This window comes from Gorilla gorilla, chromosome 1 (assembly GCF_029281585.2).
Source record: "Gorilla gorilla gorilla isolate KB3781 chromosome 1, NHGRI_mGorGor1-v2.1_pri, whole genome shotgun sequence".
Taxonomy (NCBI): Eukaryota; Metazoa; Chordata; class Mammalia; order Primates; family Hominidae; genus Gorilla; species Gorilla gorilla.
The window spans coordinates 102973474-102997267 of record NC_073224.2 but is presented as its reverse complement, the minus strand read 5'-3'; the positions used below and the strand labels follow the sequence as shown (position 1 = coordinate 102997267).

The 23794-nt window shown below is 43.4% G+C and overlaps 1 protein-coding gene across 9 annotated transcripts in view; it reads right to left on the bottom strand.

The window, feature by feature from the left end:
- The window catches only part of GATAD2B (GATA zinc finger domain containing 2B), a 115682-nt gene that overhangs the window by 8628 nt on the left and 83260 nt on the right, over window positions 1-23794 (bottom strand). For 8 of the 9 annotated variants that reach the window (XM_055359982.2, XM_063694891.1, XM_063694873.1 and 5 more), the window contains 6 exons: window positions 13256-13591; window positions 4885-5014; window positions 4070-4201; window positions 3327-3458; window positions 2655-2825; window positions 1568-1883 (listed from right to left, as the gene is read on the bottom strand). In XM_055359982.2, the coding sequence (XP_055215957.1) occupies window positions 1568-1883; window positions 2655-2825; window positions 3327-3458; window positions 4070-4201; window positions 4885-5014; window positions 13256-13591 (1217 nt within the window). The remainder of the gene's footprint in view (window positions 1-1567; window positions 1884-2654; window positions 2826-3326; window positions 3459-4069; window positions 4202-4884; window positions 5015-13255; window positions 13592-23794) is intronic. The other variant, XM_055359967.2, reaches the window with a different exon arrangement.

Here is a 23794-nt window from a genome sequence, read left to right as displayed (position 1 = left end):
CTGGGCACAGTGGCTCATGCCTGTAACCACAGCACTTTGGGAAGCCGAGGCAGGTGGATCACCTGAGGTCAGGAGTTCGAGACCAGCCTGACCAACATTGTGAAACCCCGTCTCTACTAAAAACACAAAAATTGGCCAGGGGTGGTGGCAGGCACCTGTAATCCCAGCTACTCGGGAGGCTGAGGCAGGAATATTGCTTGAACCCAGGAGGTGGAGGCTGCAGTGAGCTGAGATCATGCCATTGCACTCTCTAGCCTGGGCAACAGAGCAAGATTCCATCTCAAAAAAAAAAAAAAGAATTGCTTGAAACCGAGAGGCAGAGGTAGTGAGCCAGCTAAGATCATGCCACTGTACTCCAGCCTGGGTGACAGAGTAAGACTCTGTCTCAAAAAAAAAAAAAAACCCAACAAAGAAAAAAACTGGCATGGTGGTGCATACCAGTGGTCCCAGTTACTCAGGAGGCTGAAATGGGAGGATGGCTTGAACCTGGGAGGTCAAGGCTGCAGAGAGCTGAGATCACACCACTGCACTCAAGCCTGAACAGGGTCAGACCCTGTCTCAAAAAAACAAAAAAACAAACAACAAAAAAAAAAAAGAAAAGAGAAAGAAGTTCTATTTATCAAATTATGCAAGCATCATGCTAGCCACCATTTAAAAGAACTAAACAAAATACAGTCAGTCCTCAATGTTGTTGACAGGTTCTCAGAGACTATGATTTAAGTGAAACAACATACAACAAAAACAATCTTTTTTTCTTACTAATGTTATAATAAAATGATGTTATTTGAGGACCCCCTTCACCGTAGTTGTTTCACTTAAGTCACAGTTTCTAAGAAACTATTGATGATGTTAAGTGAGAACTTACTGTCCTACAAAAAACACACAAGATAGATAAAATCCAAATAAAAATATCAAGCCTCAATGATAGCTGACCTGCTGAAGGGAAAAAAAAAACAAGCTGAAAGATAGATGATAGGTTAGATAGAATAGAATAGATAGATTAGATAGATGATAGATTAGATAGATAGATAGATAGATACATAGGCAGGCTGGCCCCGGCCGGCTGACGGGGTACAGTGGCTCATGCCTGTAATCCTAGCACTTTAGGAAGCCGAGGTGGGCAGATCACCTGATGTCAGGAGTTCGAGACCAGCCTGGCCAACATGATGAAACCCCGTCTCTACTAAAAATACAAAAATTAACCGGGTGTGGTGCCACGTGCCTGTAGTCCCAGCTACGTGGGAGGCTGAGGCAGGAGAATTGCTTGAACTCAGGAGGCAGAGGTTGCAGTGAACTGAGATTGTGCCACTGCACTCCAGCCTGGGCAACAGAGCAAGACTGCATCTCAAACAAAACACACACACACACACACACACACACACACACAAACACACACTCCACTTCTAACATGTTGCTCCCAAACAGCTGTAAAGAAGGGAGGGAGGTGGTTTGGTAACAGGAAGGAGAAGTTATTTAATATTGTACAGTACCCTCTGATACTCTGCCTATGCCAATCAGGCTTGGCAACCACTTGCTTAAATAGATTGATTAGAAGAAACAGCCTTACCTTGGCTGTCAATGACACTCTGTACGACTTCTTCCAAGCCTACCATGTAGATGAACTCGCTATTGGCTGCACTAGGCAAGAAATGAAGTAAGGGAGCAGGAGGTTTAGGGGGTGGGATCTCCAGGAGTGTCTTTTCCAGCTGTTTGCGAAGAGCCAATTTGGCTGCAGCCTGTGAGTTGGCAGCATCAGTCATGGCGCTGGGGCTAGGAAGTGGCGAGGACACTCTGTTCACCGTCCCTGGCTGGATATGAGAAGCGAGGTTCATATAGATGGCAGAGGATGTTGTACGCTGACATGGAACAGAAGAACTTGACTGCTGAAATAGATTGAGAATGCGGTCAATCATGGTATGTAGGAGAAAGGGCCAATTCTTACGTTCTTGGCAGAGGACACTGTCTGATCCTGGTTTGGACTACTTAGCTTCTCCAAAAATAGGAGGTGGTCAACTTATTTATTGAAAAAGAACTCTGACACATAGGAAAGGAGAATGATGATGATCATGAGCTAAAATTGCTAAGAGAGAAATAAAGGCCACGCGTGGTGGCTCACGCCTATAATCTCAGCACTTTGGGAGGCCGAGGCAGGCAGATCACTTGAGGTCAGGAGTTTGAGACCAGCCTGGCCAACACGGTCAAACTCTGTCTCTACGAAAAATACACAAAATTAGCTGGAAGTTCCTTGAACCCAGGAGGCAGAGGTTGCAGTGAGCCACAATCATGCCACTGCACTCTAGCCTGGGCAACAGAGTGAGATTCCAGCTCAAAACAAACAAACAAACAAAAAAGAGACAGAAATAAGATTTTGCTTTCTGTCACACATCCTTGTGCTTCTTATTCCCTAGATCACTCTCTTCTAGGCAGATTTTTAGCTTACTACTGCTCTGCTATATAACCTCTCTCCTCTATTTTAATATAATTCCTCAAAGTTTCGACTTTTGGGACTGCTCTCAATTAAATCCCTACCAAAATAACCATTTTTTTCCTAGAGTTTATCTATGTATAAAAACTTAAAACCTATGGCCCTTTCAACAAGCAAAGCAAATAAAGGGATTTCTCTGTTTCCACATTAGGGCTCAGCTCTCTCTTACCGGTTGATAATTGATGGCGGGATTCATGTTGGGTGTTGTGGTGCGTACAAGGCCAGGCTTAGGTGGGCCCCGCTGACCCTGTAGCTGGGCTGGGTTTGGTGCAATAACACGTTGAGACATCAACATGTGTGGAAGGGTGGTATTGGTAGCTGAACGGATGACACTGTGACCCTGGAGGGGAAGAAGAGGAAAAGAACTAATCACAGGTTGTACGCTGTGTATAATACAGCACAAAATGCAAAAGGGAAAACACTGCCTATAATACATAGCTAAGTAGAAACACAGGAACACAGCCAGACTTGGTAATTTCATTTAATGGTCTATGGGATAAATCTACCATCATTGTAAACCCTGATTAGTGGCTGGGAAGTCCTTGGCTTTTTTTGGTATAAACTATCTAATCCTATAGGGTTAGATAGAAAACTATCTACCCCTTCTCTAGAGAAGCTGGAAGCATTCTCTAGACAAGAAAAACTACAGTGGAAAGATGAAAGTTACTCATCCTTCTACTGAAGACTAAATCATGCCATAATGGGCCAACAGAACAATCAGTAGTAATAACACCTCTATCTATCATGGCCAGGTTCTTCTATAATCTTCACAAAAGCCCAAAAACAGAGACAGGATTAGACACGGCCCTCCAACACTAAGATCCCACTACGGGTCACATACCTGTAATGTTCTCAAATTTTGAGGTTCAACCCCTTGGGCCCCAGGCCGGGAGGGAAGCTTAGATAGGCCCTGCTGTCCCACATGGGCAGGAGATGGCTGAACAATAGATGCTGCATTCTGTACAACTGGAGTCTGGGAGAGGGAAGAGAAAATAAGACTGTGGCCAATAATCACAGGTGGAAATCTGGTACATTTCTAGACTTTAAAAATTCCTGGTCAGTGTGAGGTTCTTGTCAATCAGGAGGAAAAACCAGAAAAAGGGAGTCAAGGTTTTCTTTTTTTTGAGACGGAGTCTTGCTCTGTCGCCCAGGCTGGAGTGCAGTGGCCTGATCTCGGCTCACTGCAAGCTCCACCTCCCGGGTTCACGCCATTCTCCTGCCTCAGCCTCCCGAGTAGCTGGGACTACAGGTGCCCGCCACCACGACCGGCTAATTTTTTGTATTTTTAGTAGAGACGGGGTTTCACCATGTTAGCCAGGATGCTCTCGATCTCCTGACCTCGTGATCCACCCGCCTCGGCCTCCCAAAGTGCTGGAATTACAGGCGTGAGCCACCACACCTGGCTGGGAGTCAAGGTTTTCTTAAGGCCTAAGATTAAAAAAAAAAAATCACTACTACTACAGACTAAAAAACTATGGACCCAGAGAAGAAATGAGCCACCCAACTGAACCTACCTGGGGGAACCTACTCTCAAACCAGTTTTTCTTTCCTTTCCCTTACTCCCTTATTTCTAGGGCACATTACCTTCTGGACCACATTCTCTTTCTGTAGCTGACTCTGTCTCAGTTTCTTTAACAGGACCAGTCGGGCTTCTTCCAATCGTAGCTCATCCCTCAGCTGCTTTATAAGCTGCTGCCGTTCCTCAATGCCTTTCCCCTAAGGAAACAAGAAGACTTTCAGCTATGGCAGCAAGGTACCCAGAATTCCTTCCTGCAAGAGACAATCTTTACTTCTTAGCTCTGAAACCTTCATCTTCCACAAGAAGCAGAAGTGGCAATAGGATTATCTTTGTATCACTGGGGTCTGGCACAGTGCCTGGCATTCAGTAGGTACTCAAAGAAATGCTTACAGAATTAAAAGACAGACCACGTATAAATGCTAATCAGCCAGATTCCTGGCAAAAAGAAGAATGACTAAAGAGAAACATTGTTTTCTTTTAAAATAATGTTCCTAAATCTCTTAAAGCCACATTTCCTCTAGATATACATAAAAACTTAGGAATCCCTTCATATTCAGTTACTTAGGTTAGAGTGCAGAAAGTATCCTTCCAGCCAAGAGTTTACTTTATATGACTTAATTATGAACTTTTGTTTTCATTTTCCAAAGATAAATAACACTGAGTATAATGGCCTATATATATGCTTTTCAAACTATCGTCTCCACTTGCTTCTAATAGTTCCTTTTGAAAGCCCTTGAAGTCAAGAGTTACTATAAAGTTTTCATCAATGGGTATTTATATCCAAAGAGTAAATAGTCAAAAAACAGAACTAAAACTCTTGAGGAATTAAATAAAATAGAAGGAGCATAACAAGAAGAAGGAAATTTTTCTTTCTTTTTACCTTAAACATCTCTAAGTTGGCTGCTTTGAGTCTTTCTTCCATTCTGGAACTGGAACGGGGACTGGAAGCCTCATTGTCAGACAAAACAATGATGTCTGGTGAGGGAGTTAGCCTTCCTCGCTCTGGGTCACTAGACAAGAAAGGGAAAAAATAAGCTATTTCCAACAAAAGTTAAGAAAACTTCTATGCTGAATTAAAAAATCCAAGGGGGGCCGGGTGCGGTGGCTCACTCCTGTAATCCTAGCACTTTGGGAGGCCGAGGCGGGTGGAACACCTGGGGTCAGGAGTTCGAGACCAGCCTGACCAACATGGTGAAACCCCGTCTCTACTAAAAATAAAAAATTAGCTGCGCATGGTGGCGCGCGCCTGTAGTCCCAGCTACTCAGGAAGCTGAGGCAGGAGAATCTCTTGAACCTGGGAGGCAGAGGTTGCAGTGAGCCAAGATCGCACCACTGCACTCCAGCCTGGGCAACAGAGCGAGACTCCCGTCTCAAAAAAAAAAAAAAAAAGAATAGTCTATCCCGTCAAGAGTAGGTACTGAAGAGTACACAAAAGAAGGAAGTATTAATAATTTGAGGGAATAGTGCCAAGAATATTGTCTACAGCCTTACAGAAAAGGATTAAACCTCCAGAACCAAATATATTGAACTTGCATCTACTTACCAGAGTTTTATCCAGCATCTTACCTCAAAAAGAGTCTAGAAATTACTTTGAAATCTAAATCTCCCACACTGACTCCTCTTACTCCTAATCCTATTTACTAGGTAACTCTCATTTAGGTCATTCTGGGTTTAGCCTTAAAAGCATCATGCTTATTTGTGTAAGATGATAAAAAATGGCACATACTGCTTAAGACCTAGGTAACAGGAATTCCGGAAACTCTAACTGCCTCAGGTTCCCAAATCCGTGAGTGTATCTTCTAATTCTCCTCTAATTTCAAAGATACATTCCCAGATCCTACTTTCCTTGAGACTGTCAGCGTAGTTGGTAGTATATAGGTCAAGGGCAATTGTTCTTTGGTCCTTTTTTTTTTCCCTCTTGAGACAGGGTCTCACTCTGTCACCCAGGCTGGAGTCCAGCGGCCCGATCACAGCTCACTGCAGCCTTGACCTCCTGGGCTCAAGTGATCCTCCCACCTCAGCCTCCTGAGTAACTGGGATTATAGGCATGTGCCGCCATGCCCGGCTAATTTTTGTACTTTTTGTAGAGACAGGGTCTTACTATGTTGCCCAAGCTGGTCTTAAGCGACCCTCCCGCCTTGGCCTCCCCTTTGGCCTTAAACAATCAACTTAAACCCTTAATAATCACAGATCGCTAGCTGTCCACTTCTCAGGGTTTCTTGTCCTAGTTGCTGTTGGCACATGGAATTTTTTTTTTTTTCGAGACAGGGTCTCACTCTATTGCCCAGGCTGGAGTGTAGTGGTGCTTGCTACATTCTCAAACTCCTGGCCCCAAGAGATTCCCCCTGCCTCAGCCTCCTGAGTAGCTGGGACTACAGGTGCACACCACTGTGCCTGGCTAATTTTTGATTTTTTTGTAAGGGGTGGGGGTCTTGCTATGCTGCCCAGGCTAGTCTTGAATTCCTGGGTTCAAGTGATCCTGCTGCCTCAGCCACCCAAAGTGTTGGAATTACAGGTGTGAGCCACCATGCCCAGCCAGGACATGGATACTTTTGAACAGGGAACCCCGATCACTGGAATAAGCAATTTCTCAACAGGGTAAATCTGAGTTGCTAAAATCAACCAAACTTAGGTAAGGAAATAGAATAGGGGGATAGAAAGGTAAGAATGACTATCTTGTGAACTATTAAATTTGTCTAGATTGCTGACCACAGACACAGCAAGCTGAGAAGGTAGAAATACAGAAAAAGAAGCCACTAGAGGGAGAAAAGAGCCTTTCATTCTCTAACCCCAAATATGAGGAGTAACAGGCCTGAATAAAGTGTCCGCATTCTTTTTTTTGAGATGGAGTCTGGCTCTGTCGCCCAGGCTGGAGTGCAATGGCGCGATCTCGGCTCACTGGAACCTCCGTCTCCTGGGTTCAAGTGATTCTCCTGCCTCAGCCTCAGTAGCTGGGATTACAGGTACCCGGCACCACGCCTGGCTAATTTTTTTTTGTATTTTTAGTAGAGACGGGGTTTCACCGTTTTGGCCAGGCTGGTCTCAAACTCCTGACCTCGTGATCCGCCTGCCTTGGCCTCCCAAAGTGTTGGGATTACAGGCGTGAGCGACTGCGCCCGGCCTGAATTCATTTTTAAAGTGTGATTTACTTCTCATTTCTATATTCCTTTATACTCCCCCTCTATGATTAACATGGGTCATTTTGGGTGGGCAGATCACTTGAGGCCAAAAGTTTGAGACCAGCCTGGCCAATGTGGAGAAACCCTGTCTCTACTAAAAATACAAAAATTAGCCGGGCGTGGTAGTATACACCTGTAATCCCAGCTACTCAGGAGGCTGAAGCACAAGAATCACATGAACCTGGGAGGTGGAGGTTGCAATGAGCTGAGATTGCACCACTACACTCCAGCCTGGGTGACAGAGCAAGACTCTGTCTCAAAAAAATTAAAAATAAATAAAAAATAAAACACTGGTAATTTTGGAATCTGGAAGATTTTTCATTTAGAAGCTCTTTCTATTCTGGTCCTGGCTGGATATATACATTACAGATTATTTCTAAGGTAAGGAATTCTTCCTTGCTCAAATGAGTGCCACTTAACTGCTTAGGAACTGCCCAGTACCAAGACAGAGATACTACTGGATGGAGATTTGGGAACTGTATGCCATTTATCAGGAAGTTATATCTGAGAACAACTTTAAATGATTATTTTATTCCCAGATATAAACACACCGGTATTAGGTAGATAGCACAGATAAGGCAAAGCCAAAGCCTCTCTCTTTTTCTTTTGAGTCGGAGTCTTGCGCTGTCACCGGGGCTGGAGGGCAATGGTGCAATCTCGGCGCACTGCAACCTCCTCTCAGGTTTAAGTGATTCTCCTGCCTCCTGAGTTGCTGGGATTACATGTGCCCGCCACCACACCCGGCTAATTTTTGTATTTAGAGATGGGGTTTCACTATGTTGGCCAGACTGGTCTCAAACTCCTGACCTCGTGATCCACCCACCTCAGCCTCCCAAAGAGCTGGGATTACAGGCATGAGCCACCGCGTCCAGCCTCTTTTCTTGTATTTATTTATTTTTTCTTTTGTTTTTTGAGACAGGGTCTCACTCTGTCACCCAGGAAGGAGTGCAGTGGTGCAATCATTTGTGGCTCACTGCAGTCTCAATCTCCTAGGCCCAAGCGATCCTCCCACCTCAGCCTCCTGAGTAGCTAGTTTTTAAATTTTTTGTAGAGAAGGGGTCTCCTTATGTTACTAAGGCTGGTCTTAAACTTCTAGGCTCAAGTGATTCTCCTGCCTTGGCCTCCCAAAGTGCTGAGATTACAGGCATGAGCCACCATGCCCTACCTCATTTCTTAATTTTAAAAAATTAATGAACTAGGATTCTGGCCTCATTTGTTAAACATTCCAAGAGAGAAATTATTTTGCTCTTTTCCTAAACATATATATAATTTACAATATTTGGGGTAGTTAAGTATGAACTCCTACCTATTAGAGAGATATTATTAAAAGACCCACTTGCTGTGACATCACTTGTGACTTAGTCTGGCATATTCTCAGAAGCTATAAAGCTCCTAATCCTTATCCCAGTAGTAAAAACAACTAAGCAGAGAACTGCTGTGTCTCTCTAGAATTCTAAAACATTAGTAGTGTTGGTTTCATACATACCTTATTTCACAGGTATCGTAACTTGCCCAACTGATGGCAAAATAAGATATTTAGGCTATTATGACATGGCTATTATGTTAAGAACTTCTCTTGCCTTCTGCTTTCAAATTCTTTCATTTTTTCTTGGTAGAGATGAGGTACCACTATGTTGCCCAGACAGAGCTCAAATTCTTGCCCTCAAGCAATTCTCCCACTTTGGCCTCCCAAAGTGCTGGGAATACAGGCATGCACCACTGCACCCAGCCCTTTCCTCTTTTTATCACTATCAAAGAAACTATGGTTCTCCTTGCTGGGAATCTATCGGTTTTGCTTTTTTTTTTGTTTTTTTTTTTTGAGACAAGGTCTTGGTCTGTCACCCAGGCTGGAGTACAGTGGTGCAATCTCTGCTCACTACAACTCTGCCTCCTGGGTTCAAGCGATTCTCCTGCCTCAGCCTTCCAAGTAGCTAGGATTACAGGCACCCGCCACCACGCCTGGCTAATTTTTGTATTTTTAGTAGTGACAGGGTTTCACCATGTTGGCCAGGCTGGTCTCGAACTCCTGACCTCAGATGATCCTCCCGCCTCGGCCTCCCAAAGTGCTGGGATTACAGGCATGAGCCACTGTGCCCAGCAGTTTTGTTCATTCTTATACATCTCGGGGCTAAGTGGAAATAGCTGTCAGTATATCTGGAGTCCCAAGCTTCCAGAGGATTGTGTTTCAAAAGATCACCCCATGTTGGGTACAGCGGCCCATGCCTAATAGTCCCAGCTACTCAGGAAGCCAAGTGGGGAGGACTGCTTGAGCCCAGGAATTTGAGGAAATAGTGCACTATGACAGTGCTTGTGAACAGCCAATGCACGTCAGCCTGGGCAACACAGCAACACCTCATCTCTTTAAATGATTTTTAAAAATCACCCCGAAATAACATTTTTAAAAAAATTGTTGGGTTTGGCTAGGTGTGGTGGCTCACGCCCATAATCCCGGCACTTTGGGAGGCCAAGGCAGGTGAATCACAAGGTCAGCAGATCGAGACCATCTGGCCAACATGGCGAAACCCCATCTCTACTAAAAATACAAAAATTAGCCAGCATGTAGTCCCAGCTACTCAGGAGGCTGAGGCAGGAGAATCGCTTGAACCCAGGAGACGGAGGCTGCAGCGAGCCGAAATTGCACCACTTTACTCCAGCCTGGGCAACAGAGCGAGACTCCACCTTAAAAAAAAAAAAAAAAAAAAGTTGGGTTTTCAGGAAGTCTGACTTTTTAACATATACTGTATCTATCTGCAATATAATACAATTCCAATACCACTAATAAGATCTTACCAAAATGTCTACAGGAGCAGGACTGAAAACAGGAAAAAAAAAAAGTGTTAACAAAGTTTCTATGAAAAATGTTGGGCCCGGCATGGTGGCTCATGCCTGTATTCCCAGCACTTTAGGAGGCAAAGGCGGGCAGATCACTTGAGTCCAGGAGTTAGAGACCAGCCTGGGTGACACAGCGAAACCTCATCTCCACTAAAAATACAAAACAATTAGCTGGGTACAGGGGCACACACCTATAGTCCCAGCTACTTGGGAGGCTGAGGAGGGAGGATTGCTTGAGCCTGGGAGGTGGAGGTTGCAGTGAGCGGAGATCATGCCACACTGCACTCCAGCCAGGGCAACAGAGTGAGACCTTGTCAGGAAAGGGAAAGAGAAGGAAAGGAAAGAAAAATGCATTTAAAGGTTCCAATTTGGGATGTGAAGAATCCACCTAACATTTCTTTAACTCCTTCTCCCCAATGAAGTGGGATAAGTTACTTGCTCCAGAAGGGTAAGAGAGATTATAAAAGCAAGTAGGTTGCTCAGGTTCATGATCTCATTCACCCATATCCTTTTCTTTCAAACAATCTAAAAATGAACCTACTTATGTAATATTCTGCTGGCACTACCTACAACTTACAAGTATTTTTCTCCTCTTCCAGGAGCTCTAGGGAATCTGCCTGAGGTTTCCTAAGAGGTTTTTTTGTGGTTGTTTTTGCTTTTTTTTAAAATGGAAACAAGAGTCTCACTCTGTTGCCCAGGTTGGAGTGCAGTGGCACGATCTCAGCTCACTGCAACCTCTACCATCCGGGTTCAAGCAATTCTCACGCTTCAGCCTCTCAAGTAGCTAGGAACACAGGTGTGTGCCACCACACCTGGCTAATTTTTTCATATTTTTAGTAGAGACAAGGTTTCACCATGTTGGCCAGGCTGGTCTCAAACTCCTGACCTCAGGTGATCCACCCACCTCGGCCTCAAAGTGCTGGGATTACAGGTGTGAGCCACCGCTTACTAAGAGTTTTTAATGTTACTACCAAGAATAATGTTTGCTTATGGAGCATGGTTTTAAAAAATAATCCTGGGACAAGACCAGTAAGTAGACATCAAAAGGTAGAGAAAGTAACATGTGTAAAGTTATAACCATTTCTTTCTTCTTCATTCTCCACCAGTCCAGCTTCTTAGAGATTCTGCTTTGGATGAGTCCTACAACAAACTCAGCAAGGTCATTTGGAGGGCAACTCAACACTGAAGACTAATTCTCACAGCTATCAGCTGTTTCTGAACTATTTATAAACTGACTTTTTTTTTTTTTTTCAGACGGAGTCTCGCTCTGTCGCCCAGGCTGGAGTGCAGTGGAGCAATCTCGGCTCACTGCAACCTCCACTTCCCGGGTTCACACCATTCTCCTGCCTCAGCCTCCCAAGTAGCGGGAACTACAGGCACCTGCCACCATGCCTGGTGAATTTTTTGTATTTTTAGTAGAGATGGGGTTTCACGGTGTTAGCCAGGATGGTCTCGATCTCCTGACCTCGTGATCCACCCGCCTCATGATCCACCCGCCTCAGCCTCTCAAAGTGCTGGGATTACAGGCGTGAGCCACCGCACCCAGCCTAAACTGAATGTTTTAAAAGCTAGGGTTGGCTGGGCGTGATGGCTCATGCCTATAATCCCAGCACTTTGGGAGGCAGAGGTGGGCAGATCACCTGAGGTCAGGAGTTCGAGACCAGCCGGGCTACCATGGTGAAACCCCATCTCTACTAAAAATACAAAACTAGCTGGGTGTGCTGGCACGCACCTGTAATCTCAGCTACTTAGGGGAGTAGAGAGGCAAGAGAATCACTTGAACCCAGGAGGTGGAGGGTGCAGTGAGCCTAGAACGTACCATTGCACTCAGCCTGGGCAAAAAGAGTGAAACTCCATCACACACACACACACACACACACACACACACACACACACACACAACTTGGGTTATAAGCTGGGTGTGGTGGCACACAACAGTAGTCCCAGCACTTTGGGAGGCCAATGTGGGAAGATCACTTGAGGCTGAGAGTTTGAGACCAGCCTGGGCAACATAGTGAGACTCTGTCTCTACAATAGTATTCAAAAATTAGCTGGGTGTGATGATGCACACCTGTAGTCCCAGCTACTTGGGAGGCTAGGGCGGGAAGATAACTTGAGCCCAGGAGTTGGTGGTTACGATGAGCTATGATCATGCTACTGCACTCAAGACTGTGTGACAAAGTGAGACCCTATCAAAAAAACTGGCTGGATGCTGTGGTGCATGTCCATAATCCGGCACTTTAGGAGGCTGAGGAGGGAGGACCACTTGAGCTCAGGAATTCGAGACCAGCCTGGGTAATATGGCAAAAACCTGTTTCTATAAAAATACAAAAATTAGACGGGCATGGTGGGATGTGCCTGTAGTCCCAGCTACTCAGGGGGGTGGGGTGTGGGTTGGGGTTGAGGTGGGAAGATCGATTGAATCCAGGGGATCACGCCACTCACTACACGCCAGCCTAGGCAACAGAGCGAGACCTTGCCTCAAAAAACAAAGCACCAAAAAAACTCATAAAAAACAAAAAGAAAAAAAAAAAACCCCAACTAGGGTTATCTATACTATGATTCACTGCACAGGGAGACTCAACCATTGGCCAGTTCCAGGTACCTCTCCTTACTGTGTGCTCTACAGTTTCAAGTACTCAACCTTGAAAGACACCAGAAAAAAAGGCCTGGGAAAACATGTTGCATGTGTGAGTAAAAGAGAGAGTAACATACATGTACAAATGAATGTATATGTATATGGGGGAGCTGGGGGAAGTGGTACAGATACAGCAAGAATGCAGAGACTTACCACATGAAGATAATTTGCTTTCTGACACAAGAAAAGCTAGGCCCACGTTTTTGGATGTAATAAAAGCTGGGACTCCACAATAAATACATCCTAAAACTCCTGGAATTATCTGACAAAAAGACTATTTTTCTCCTCCTAAGACGGCCATGAAGATTAGAATGAAGGTATATATTAACTCACTTCCATTTGGCCTATCAGCTCTCTAGTGCCCCCTTTATCTAGAAATGACCATTTTTTCTCTTAAGAACTACGATTCTCTGTAGGCTAAGCAGTTTTTGAGGCACCTGGTTTCATTTGGAAATAAAATGAATTTATGGTCAAACTCGATGATATATCTTCTTTTAAGAATCTTTAGGATGAAAAACACCCTCCTCTCATTGGAATTCATTCCATTTTCACAGGCTTTATGAGACGACCCTATCCCTGGAGGCAGCTGAACTGAGCCATACCTCCGTCTAGCACTCATATCCACAGGCTCATCATTGATGTTTTCTTTGCCTGGCCTTCCAGCAGTCCTGTTGTCTCCATGAGGCCTGAGATTCCCATTAAGTTTTTCTTCATAGCCCTTGACACCACTGCCATCCTGTTTGGTGGGTAACTCATGTGGCACCTCAAGATTTGCCAAATCCTTCCTTTTGAGCAATGCCAACATTTTCAGACGTTCCATGGCCTCATGCCCCTCCATTTTGAGTCGCTTTGCCAGGACATCATCTCGCTCATCTGCTGGGTCCAAGCTCCGCTTCAACAGATTCAAGCGAAGAGCGTCTTCTGTCATTCTATCCATCCTATGGAAAGAAAGATCAGAATAAAGTCCCTTAAATAGTCCATTTTTTAAAAGGTGGAATGGTGAAGTTATTAACAAGAATATCTCTCTCACACATACATACACACACACACACACACAAAGTTCAAAGTTAACTAAGCTATGTCCTACCTGATATTGTCCTAGAACATTTATATTAAAGGAGATTTCTGGGCATTCAACCCAGCAATTCAAGTAAACTTAAATCTACATAAGCAAGGCCTGTTGACATGTGCCCTTAATTCTACATGGATACAGATTGAAAATCTTTTTTTTTTTTTGGCTTTTATTTTATGTTCAAGGGTACATGTGCAGGTTTGTTATATAGGTAAACTGCATGTCACCAGGGTTAGCAGATTCAAAATCTGAAGACACTTAAGATGCTTTTTAAAATGAAGAACTCAGGTGCTTAGCCTGATAAGCACTATTTTTTTCTTTACTCATGAAGAAAAAGTGTTCACGACAAGCTAATTAATCATTATCTTCCCTTTTCACTTTGATTTTTTTTTACACTAACAAAATCTAAATGTAGGCCGGACATGGTGGCTCAACTTGTATTCCCAGCTCCTCCAGAGGCTGAGGTGGGAGGACGGCTGGAGCCCAGGAGTTCAAGACCAGCCTGGGCAAAATGGTGAGACCCCATCTCTACAAAAAAATTAAAAATTTGTCAGGCATGGTGGCACATGCCTGTAGTCCCAGCTACTTGGGAGGCTAAGGTGGGAGGATTGCTTGAGCCCAGGAGGTTGAGGCTGCACTGAGCCTGATTGTACCACTGAACTCCAGCTAGGGCGACACAGCGAGGCTCTGTCTCCAAGAAACAACAACAAAAAAATCTAAATGCAAATTCAGATTTAGATTTTCTCCAACACTTTCAAATCCAGGTTTGTTGTCCTGGTAGGAAACAGCAAAGATAAAATAGTAAGAAAATCTTTTAAGTCAAAGAAACACAGTTTAAAATTGCTACTTATGTTAACCAGGTCAAATATTTAGTAAGTTATTTTACCTTCCCAAGTTTCAATTTCATTTGTAAAAATGGAGTACTTAAAATTTTTTTCTATTCCAGGGCTGGGCGTGGTGGCTCACACCTATAATCCCAGCATTTTGGGAGGCTGAGGAGGGTGGATCACGAGGTCAGGAGTTCAAGACCAGCCTGGCTAAGATGGTGAAACCCCATCTCTACTAAAAATATAAAAACTTAGCTGGGCATGGTGGCGGGCGCCTGTAATCCCTGCTACTTGGGAAGCTGAGGCAAAGAATTGCTTGAACCCAGGAGGCAGAGGCTGCAGTGAGCTGAGATCTCGCCACTGCACTCCAGCCTGGGCGACAGAGTGAGACTCCGTCTCAAAGAATCAACGAATGAATGAATGAATGAATGAATGAATGAATGAATGAATGAATGAAATTAAAAAGATTCTTTTCCAGTTGCAATGAAAAATAAATAAAACAAAACAGGGGCCGGGTGCAGTGGCTCACGCTTGTAATCCCAGCACTTTGGGAGGCTGAAGTGGGTAGATCACTTGAGATCAGGAGTTCGAGACCAGCCTGGCCAACATTGTGAAACCCTGTCTGCACTAAAAATACCAAAATTAGGTATGGTGGTGCTTTCATGTAGTCCCAGCTACCTGAGAGGCTGAGGCATGAGAATCACTTGAACCTGCAAGGTGGAGGTTGCAGTGTGCCAAGATCGCACCACTGCATTCCAGCCTGGGTGACAGAGTGAAACTGTCTCAAAACAAAAACAAAACAAGACCAAAAAATGAAACACACACCCTTTATTATATTTGTATTTATGTATTTATTTATTTATTTGAGATGGACTCTTGTTCTGTTGCCAGGCTGGAGTGGAGTGGTGAGATCTCAGCTCACTGCAACCTCTGCCTCCCAGGTTCAAAGCAATTCTCCTGCCTCAGCCTCCCAAGTAGCTGGGACTATGGGTGTGTGCCACCACGTCCAGCTAATTTTTGTATTTTTAGTAGAGACGGGGTTTCACCATGTTGGCCAGGATGGTCTCAATCTCTTGACCTTGTGATCTGTCTGCCTCGGCCTCCTAAAGTGCTGGGATCACAGGCATTAGCCACTGTGCCCGGCCTGTTTTTATTTTTATTTTTGAGAGATAGGGTGTCACTCTATCACCCAGGCTAGGGTGCAAGTGGCACAATCATAGCTTATTGCAGCTTCAAACTCTAGGGCTCCAACAATCCTCCACACCTCAGCCTCCTGAGTAGCTAGAGACGCGTGCCACCACACTGGGCTAATTTTTTAGTTTTTTGTAGGACAAGGTCTCACTATGTTGCCCAGGCTGGTCTGGAACTCCTGGGCTCAAATGATCCTCCTCCCTCAGCCTCTCAAAGCGCTTGGGATTATAGGCAGAAATACACCTTTTAGAGATAAAAGTCACAACCCAAACTTCTGAATTTTGGATTAATGCTTCTTAATTCTCTCTCTTTTTAAAGAATAGCTTTAGCAGCCATAAAAAAAGAATGAGTTCATGTCCTTTGCAGTTTAAATGGATGAAGCTGGAACCCATCAATCTCAGCAAACTAACAAAGGAACAGAAAACCAAACACTGCATGTTTTCACTCGTAAGTGGGAGTTGAACAATGAGAACACATGGACACAGGAAGGGGGAACATCACACACCTGGGTCTGTTGGGGGGTAGGAGGCAAAAGGAAGGAGAGCATTAGGACAAATATCTAATGCATGTGGGGCTTAAAACCTAGATGACGGGTTGATAGCTGCTGCAAACCACCATGGCACATGTATACCTATGTAATAAACCTTCAGGTTCTGTGCATGTATCCCAGAACTTAAAGTAAAATAATAAAAAAAAAGAATAGCTTTACTGAGATATAATTCACATATCATACAATTCACCTATGTAAAGTGTACAATTCAATGATGTTTAGTATATTCAGAGCTGTGCAACTATCATTATAATCAACTTTAGAACATTTTTATTACACTTCACCTCCCAATTTACCTCTGAAAAATATCTTCAGATGGAGGGACCAGAAAGTGGAGTGCTACAGACCACTACCCTACCTCTATAGTTAACAATGTCTTTAGTAGTTCAATCAACACTATATAAGTGAGAGCAGTAACTGGACATACCATGGTAAGTTGGGCAGAGTAGGAAAAGTCTGCCACTCAACTGATTATACGCCTAGATGCAAAAAGTACAGCCATGCCTCATTTTATTGCATTTCACTTTATTGTGCTTTGCAGATACTTTGTTAAAGGAAAACAAGGCCAGGCACAGTGGCTCACGCCTGTAATCTCAGCACTTTGGGAAGCCAAGGCGGGTGGATCACTTGAGGTCAGGAGTTCGAGACCAGCCTGGCCAACATGGTGAAACCCCGTCTCTACTAAAAATACAAAAATTAGTCGGGTGTTGTGGCACATGCCTGTAATCCCAGCTATTTGGGAGGCTGAGGCAGGAGGATCGCTTGAACCCGGGAGGCAGAGGTTTCAGTGAGCCAAGATCGCACCACTGCACTCCAGCCTAGGCGACAAGAGCAAGACTCCATCTCAAAAAAAAAAAAGTTAGCCAAGTTGTGAATGCAAAGGAAAAGTTCCTGAAGGAAATTAAAAGTGCTACTCCAATGCACACACAAATAATGGCAAAGTGCAAAGGCCTTACTAGCAATATGGAGAAAGTTTTAGTGCACTGGCAAGATCAAACCAGCCACAGCATTCCTTTAAGCCAAAGCCTAATTCAGAATCAGGCCCTAACTCTCTTCAATTCTGTGAAGGCTGGGAGAAATGAGGAAGCTGCAAAAGAAAAGCTGGAAACTAGCAGAGGCTGGTTCATGAGGTTTAAGAAGTCACGCCATAACACAAAAGTACAAGGTACAGCAGTAGCCAAGTCCTGATGTAGAAGCTAACACAAGTTATCCATAAGATCTAGCTGAGATAACCCACAAAGGTGACACATTAACAGTACATTTTTTTCCCTTTTTAAAATTTTCTAATTTTTATTTTAGATTTAAGGGATACATGTGTAGATTTATTAAATGGATATACTGCATAATGCTGGGGTTTGGGCTTCTACTGAACTCATCACCCAAATAGCTAACATAGTACCCAATGGGTAGTTTTTCAACCCTTATCTCCCACTCCATTCCTCCCCTTTTTGGAGCACTCAGTGTCTACTGTTTTCATCTACAAGCCCATGTGAACAGTACATTTTCAGTGTAGATAAAACAGCCTTCTACTAGAAGACTTTCATAGAGAGATGTCAATACCAGGCTCCAAAGCTTCAAAAGACAGGCTGACTCTCTTGTTAGAGGCTAATATGGCTGGTGACTTTAAATTGAAGTCAGTGATCATTTACCATTCCAACAATTCTAGGGCCCTTAAGAATTATGTTAAATAAACTGGGCATAGTAGTGCACACCAGTAGTCTCGGCTATGTGGGAGGCTAAGGCAGCAGAGTTGCCTGAGCTCAGGATTTTGAGGCTGTAGAGCACTATGATTGCACCTGTGAATAGCCACTGCACTCCAGCCTGGACAACATAGCAAGACTCCATCACTTAGAAAAAAGGTAAGAACTAGGCTAAATCTACTCTGCCTGCACTCTCTCAATGGAACAACGACGTCTGGATGACAGCACATCTGTTTACAGTATGGTTTACTGAGTATTTTAAGCTCATGGCTGAGATCTACTGCTCAGAAAAAAGATCCCTTTCAAAATATTACTGCTCATTGACAATGCACCCAGTCACCAAGAGCTCTGATGGAGATGAACAAGGAGATTAATGTTGTTTTCATGTGGCTAACACATCCACTCTACAGACCATGAATCAAGGAGTAATTTTAACTTTCAAGTCTTACTATGTAAGAAATATTGCTGGGCATGGGGGCTCACGCCTGTAATCCCAGCACTTTGGGAAGCCGAGGCAGGTGGATCACCTAAGGTCAAGAGTTCGAGACCAGTCTGACCAACATGGTGAAACCCCGTCTCTACTAAAAATACAAAATTAGGCTTGGCAGCACATGCCTGTAATCTCAGCTATGTGGGAGGGTGAGGCAGGACAATAGCCTGAACCTGGGAGGGGGAGGTGGCAGTGAGCCAAGATCATGCCACTGCACTCCAGCCTGGGCAACAAGAGCAAAACTCAGTCTCAAAAAAAAAAAAAAAAAAAAGGAAAAAAGAAATATTAATATATTTCAGGCCAAGCATGGTGGCTCACAAAAGTAATTCCAGTGCTTTCGAGGCCAACGTGGGAGGATCACTTGAGCCCAGGAGTTTGAGACTGGCCTGGGCAACACAGTAAGACCCTGTCTCTCTCCCTTTTTTTTTTTATGTTTTTTTTTGGTTGTTTTTTGTTTGTTTGTTTTTGAGACAGAGTCTCGCTCCATTGCCCAGTCTGGAGTGCAGTGGCACAACCTCAGTTCACTGCAACCTCCACCTCCTGGGTTCATGCCATTCTCCTGCCTCAGCCTCCCGTGCAGCTGGGATTACAAACGCCCACCACCATGCCCAGCTAATTTTTTGTATTTTTGCTATAGAGATGGGGTTTCACCGTGTCAGCCAGGATGGTCTCAAACTCCTGACCTCGTGATCCGCCCACCTCAGCCTCCCAAAGTGCTGGGATTACAGGCATGACCACCACGCCCAGCCAAGACCCTGTCTCTATAAAAATAAAAATTTAAAAAACCTCCTGGAAATTATTTACCATTGCAGGAGGAAGTAAAACTATTAACATTTTTCTTTTCTTTTTCTTTTTTTTTAGACGGAGTTTTGCTCTTGTTGCCCAGGCTGGAGTGCAATGGTGCAGTCTCGGCTCACCTCCACCTTCCAGGTTCAAGCAATTCTCCTGCCTCAGCCTCCCGAGTAGCTGGGATTACAGGCATGTGCCACCCCAGGCCCAGCTAATTTTGTATTTTTAGTAGAGAAAGGGTTTCTCCATGTTGGTCAGGCTGGTCTCGCACTCCTGACCTCAGGTGATCTGCCTGCCTCGGCTTCCCAAATTGCTGGGATTACAGGCGTGAGCCACCACGCCCGGCCTAAAACTATCAACACTAACAGGAATTTGAAAGAAGTTGATTATAACTTTCATACAAGATCTTTGACAGGTTCAAGGTTTCAATGGAGGAAATGACTGCAAAAGTGGTAGAAACAGCAAGAAAACTACAATTAGAAGGGAGCCTGGGCAAGGCACAGCTGGGATCCCAGCACTGTAATCCCAGCACTTTGGGAGGCTGAGACAGGAGGATCACTTGAGCCCAGGAGTTCGAGACCAACCTGGACAACAAAGTGAGACCCTATCTCTACAGAAAATAAAAAAAAATTAGTTGGGCACGGTGGCATGCACCTCACTCAGGAGGGTGAGGTTGAGGGTGAGGTGAGGGGATCGCATGAGCCCAGGAGTTTGAGGCTACAATGAGCTACGATCATGCCACTGCACTCCAGCTTGGGTGACAGACCACAACTGAGTCTCTTTAAAAAACAAACAAAAAACAAAAATTTGAATGGATAAGGAGTTGCTTCTTATGGATGAGCAAAGAAAGTGGTTTCTTGAGATGGAATCTACTCCTGGTAAGATGCTGTGAACACTGTTGAAATGACATCAGAAGATTTAGAATATTCCATAAACTTGAGTTGACAAAGCAGCAGCAGGGTTTGAAAGAAATGACACCGATGTTGAAAGTAGTTCTACTGTGGATAAAATGGTATTAAACAGTACCTCATGCTATATGAAAATCTTTCATGAAAAGAGAGTCAATCCATGTGGCAAACTTCATCATCTTATTTTAAGAAACTGCCAGGTTGTGCAGGCGCAGTGGCTCACGCCTGTAATCTCAAAAAAAAAAAAAAAAAAAAAAAATTGCCAGGTTACCCCAACCTTCAGCAACCACCACACTAATGGGTGAGCAGTCATCCACATGGAGGCAAGACACTCTACCAGCTAAAAGATAATGACTTGCTGAAGGCTCAGGTTAGCACTTTTTAGCAAGAAAGTGTTTTTTATTTAAGATGTATTCATTGTTTTCTTAGACATAATCCTATTGCACTTAATAGACTACAGCATAATGTAAACATAACTTTTATTTTATTATTATTATTTTTATATATTTTATTATTTTATATTTTATTATATTTTATATATTTTACATATTTTATTATTATTATTATTTTTTTTTTTTGAGACAGAGTCTTGCTCTGTCGTCCAGGCTGGAGTTGAGTGGCGTGATATCGGTTCATTACAACCTCTGCCTCCTGAGTTCAAGCGATTCTACTGCTTCAGCCTCCCGAGTAGCTGGGATTACAGGCGCGTACCACCATGCCCAGCTACTTTTTGTATTTTTAGTAGAGACAAGGTTTCACCATGTTGACCAGGCTGGTCTCAAACTCCTGACTTCAAGCAATCCTCCTGCCTCAGCCTCCCAGAGTGCTCGGATTACAGGCGTGAGCCACTGCGTCTGGCCTAAACATAACTTTTATATACACTGGGAAACCAAAAAATTTGTGTGACTTGCTTTATTGCAATATTTGCTTTATTGTGGTGGTCTGGAATGGAACATACAAAATCTCTGAGGTATGTCTATACTTTAGAAAAGTACACAGTAAGGCAGTGGCTTGTGTGTGTAATCCCAGTGACACAAGAGGATCATTGGAGGCTGAGAGTTTGAGACCATCCTGGGAGACTCATCTCTAAAAAAAAATTTGTTTTTTTTTTTTTTGAGACAGTCTGTCACCCAGGCTGGAGTGCAGTGGCACAACCTCGGCTCACTGCAAGCCTCCCAGGTTCAAGTGATTCTCATGCCTCAGCCTTCCAAGTAGCTGAGATTACAGGTGTTCGCCACCATACTCGGCTAATTTTTGTATTTTTAGTAAGAGACGAGGTTTCACCATGTTGGCCAAGCTAGTCTTGAACTCCTGACCTCAAGTGATCCCCCCACCTTGGCCTCCCAAAGTGCTGGGATTACAGGCGTGAGCCACTGCACCCAGCCTAAAAAAGTTAAAAAAAAAAAAAAAATTAGCCTGGCATGGTGACTGAAGTGGGAAGATCATTTGAGCCCAGGAGTTTGAGGCTGCAGTGAGCTATGATTGCGCCACTCTACTCCAGCCTGGGTGACAGAGCAAGACCCTGTCTCTTAAGTACACATAGCAAGATATACACATTTAAGTTAATATACTACAGTATTCTAAGTTTTGAGATATATTCACGTGCACTGATAGTATATGACAAAACAACAAAATTCAATAACCTAGAGCTAGAGTTTGGGGTGCCATCATTACCTTGGCTCCTTGAATTGACAATTATACAAACAGCTGAAAGTAAGTCACATAATTTCCCCTTACTATACATTAATGATTCAGGAAAGAAACTGACCCATCAGAGGTTGCGGGAAACCAGAACCCAGATACCTGAATGTCTGAGGTAAGTCTTTCCTAATAGATAGCTTGAGAATTCTGACCAATCTATCCACGGCTACTCTTTGTCTTTACTAATCTATAAACCTCAACTTTATGCACTCACAACCATGCCTCCCTCAAAATCCAATGTAAAATGGACAAACTTTGAAAACATTATGCGAGTAAAATAAACCAGACACAAAAGGATAAATATTGTATGGTTCCACATATATGAGGTACCTAGAGACAGAAAGTATAATAGAGGGCTGAGCATGGTGGCAAGTGCCTATAATTCTAGCTACTTGGGAGGCTGGTGTGGGAGGAATGCTTGAGTGTCAGGAGTTGAAGACTAGCCTAGGCAACAGAGTAAGATGCCCTTATCTCAAAAACAACAACAACAAAAACAAACAAAGAACCCCAAAAACAAAACAAACCAAAAAAAACAGTAGAATAGAGGTTTCCAGCTAAGGTAGGGGTGGGGAGTGAGGGGTGATTGTTTAATGGGAACAGAGTCTCTGGGATGAAGAAAAAGTTCTGCAAGTAGATAGTGGTGATGGTTGCAAAACAATGTGAATGTACTTAAATCCACTGAATTATATACTTACAAATGGTTAAGATGGTAAATTTTATGTTACATATATTTTACCACAATAAAATTGCAAAAACAAAATCCAACATAACTGATTACGGAAGGGTACACGTGATCTTTTTAGGGTGATTGGAAATGTTCTTCTAAAACAGACTGTTGTGATGGTTGCACAACTTTGTAAATATACTTAAAAAAAATTCTACAGTTAAATTATGTCCCCTATTATAAAACTGTAAAAATAATATTCACTGAAAACTTATCACATAAATATTCCTCTGCAAAAAAAGAAAATTTTGTAAAATGAATGTTGCATATTGCCTTTTAATGCCTAACCAATGTTTTTTTGTTTCTTCTGTGATCCTAATAATAACAAATACTATTTCTTAACCACCCACTTAAATCCAAACATGCTATTGGACACTTTATCACATATTCTTACTTATATATTTTTTTTCTCCATTCCAGTTGGAGAAGAAACTTACTTAAATCTTTTCGACAAGCTACTAAGTAGGTAGTATTGTTTCTACTTCACAGGTGGGAAGAGGTGTATCCCAACTGCAAAGCTTTAGAAAGTAAATCTGGAATTACAACACAGGTCTAGCTCATTTCCAAAATCTATTACACAGTACAACACCCTTCTCAGAGCCAGACATCTTAAGAAGCAAGTACTGTGTATTCATGTATCTGCACATCTATCCATCCATCCACCCCACAAATATTAATCATATACTGTGTATCAAAGTCAGACATTAGGAGTAAAGATTTTTGGAAAACGACTAGGTTACTGTTTTCCAGAATTTCATTCCAATAGAAAGATGTGCATATAACAAAAATACATCATTGGATGTTTACATGAACTCATTTTCTCTGCCTTTTTTTTTGTTTTGAGATGGAGTTTTTGCTCTGTTGCCCAGGCTGGAGTGCAATGGCACAATCTCAGCTCACTGCAAAGAGACGCACCCTGCCTCTTTTTTTTTCCCCCTTTTTCAAGTCTCACTCTGTCATCCAGTCTGGAGTACAGTGGTGCAATCATGGCTCACTGAAGCCTGGGCCCCCGGGTTCAAGCGACTCTCATGCCTCGGCCTCCTGAGTAGCTCGAACTACAGATGCGAGCCACCATGTGCATATTTTCTCTTTTACATTCAGAGGAAGAAAATAGAATTGATAGGAGTTGGTGACTTAGATTTGGGGTCAGAGAAAAGGATTATTTCTTGGCTTCAGCTTTTGCCTTTGG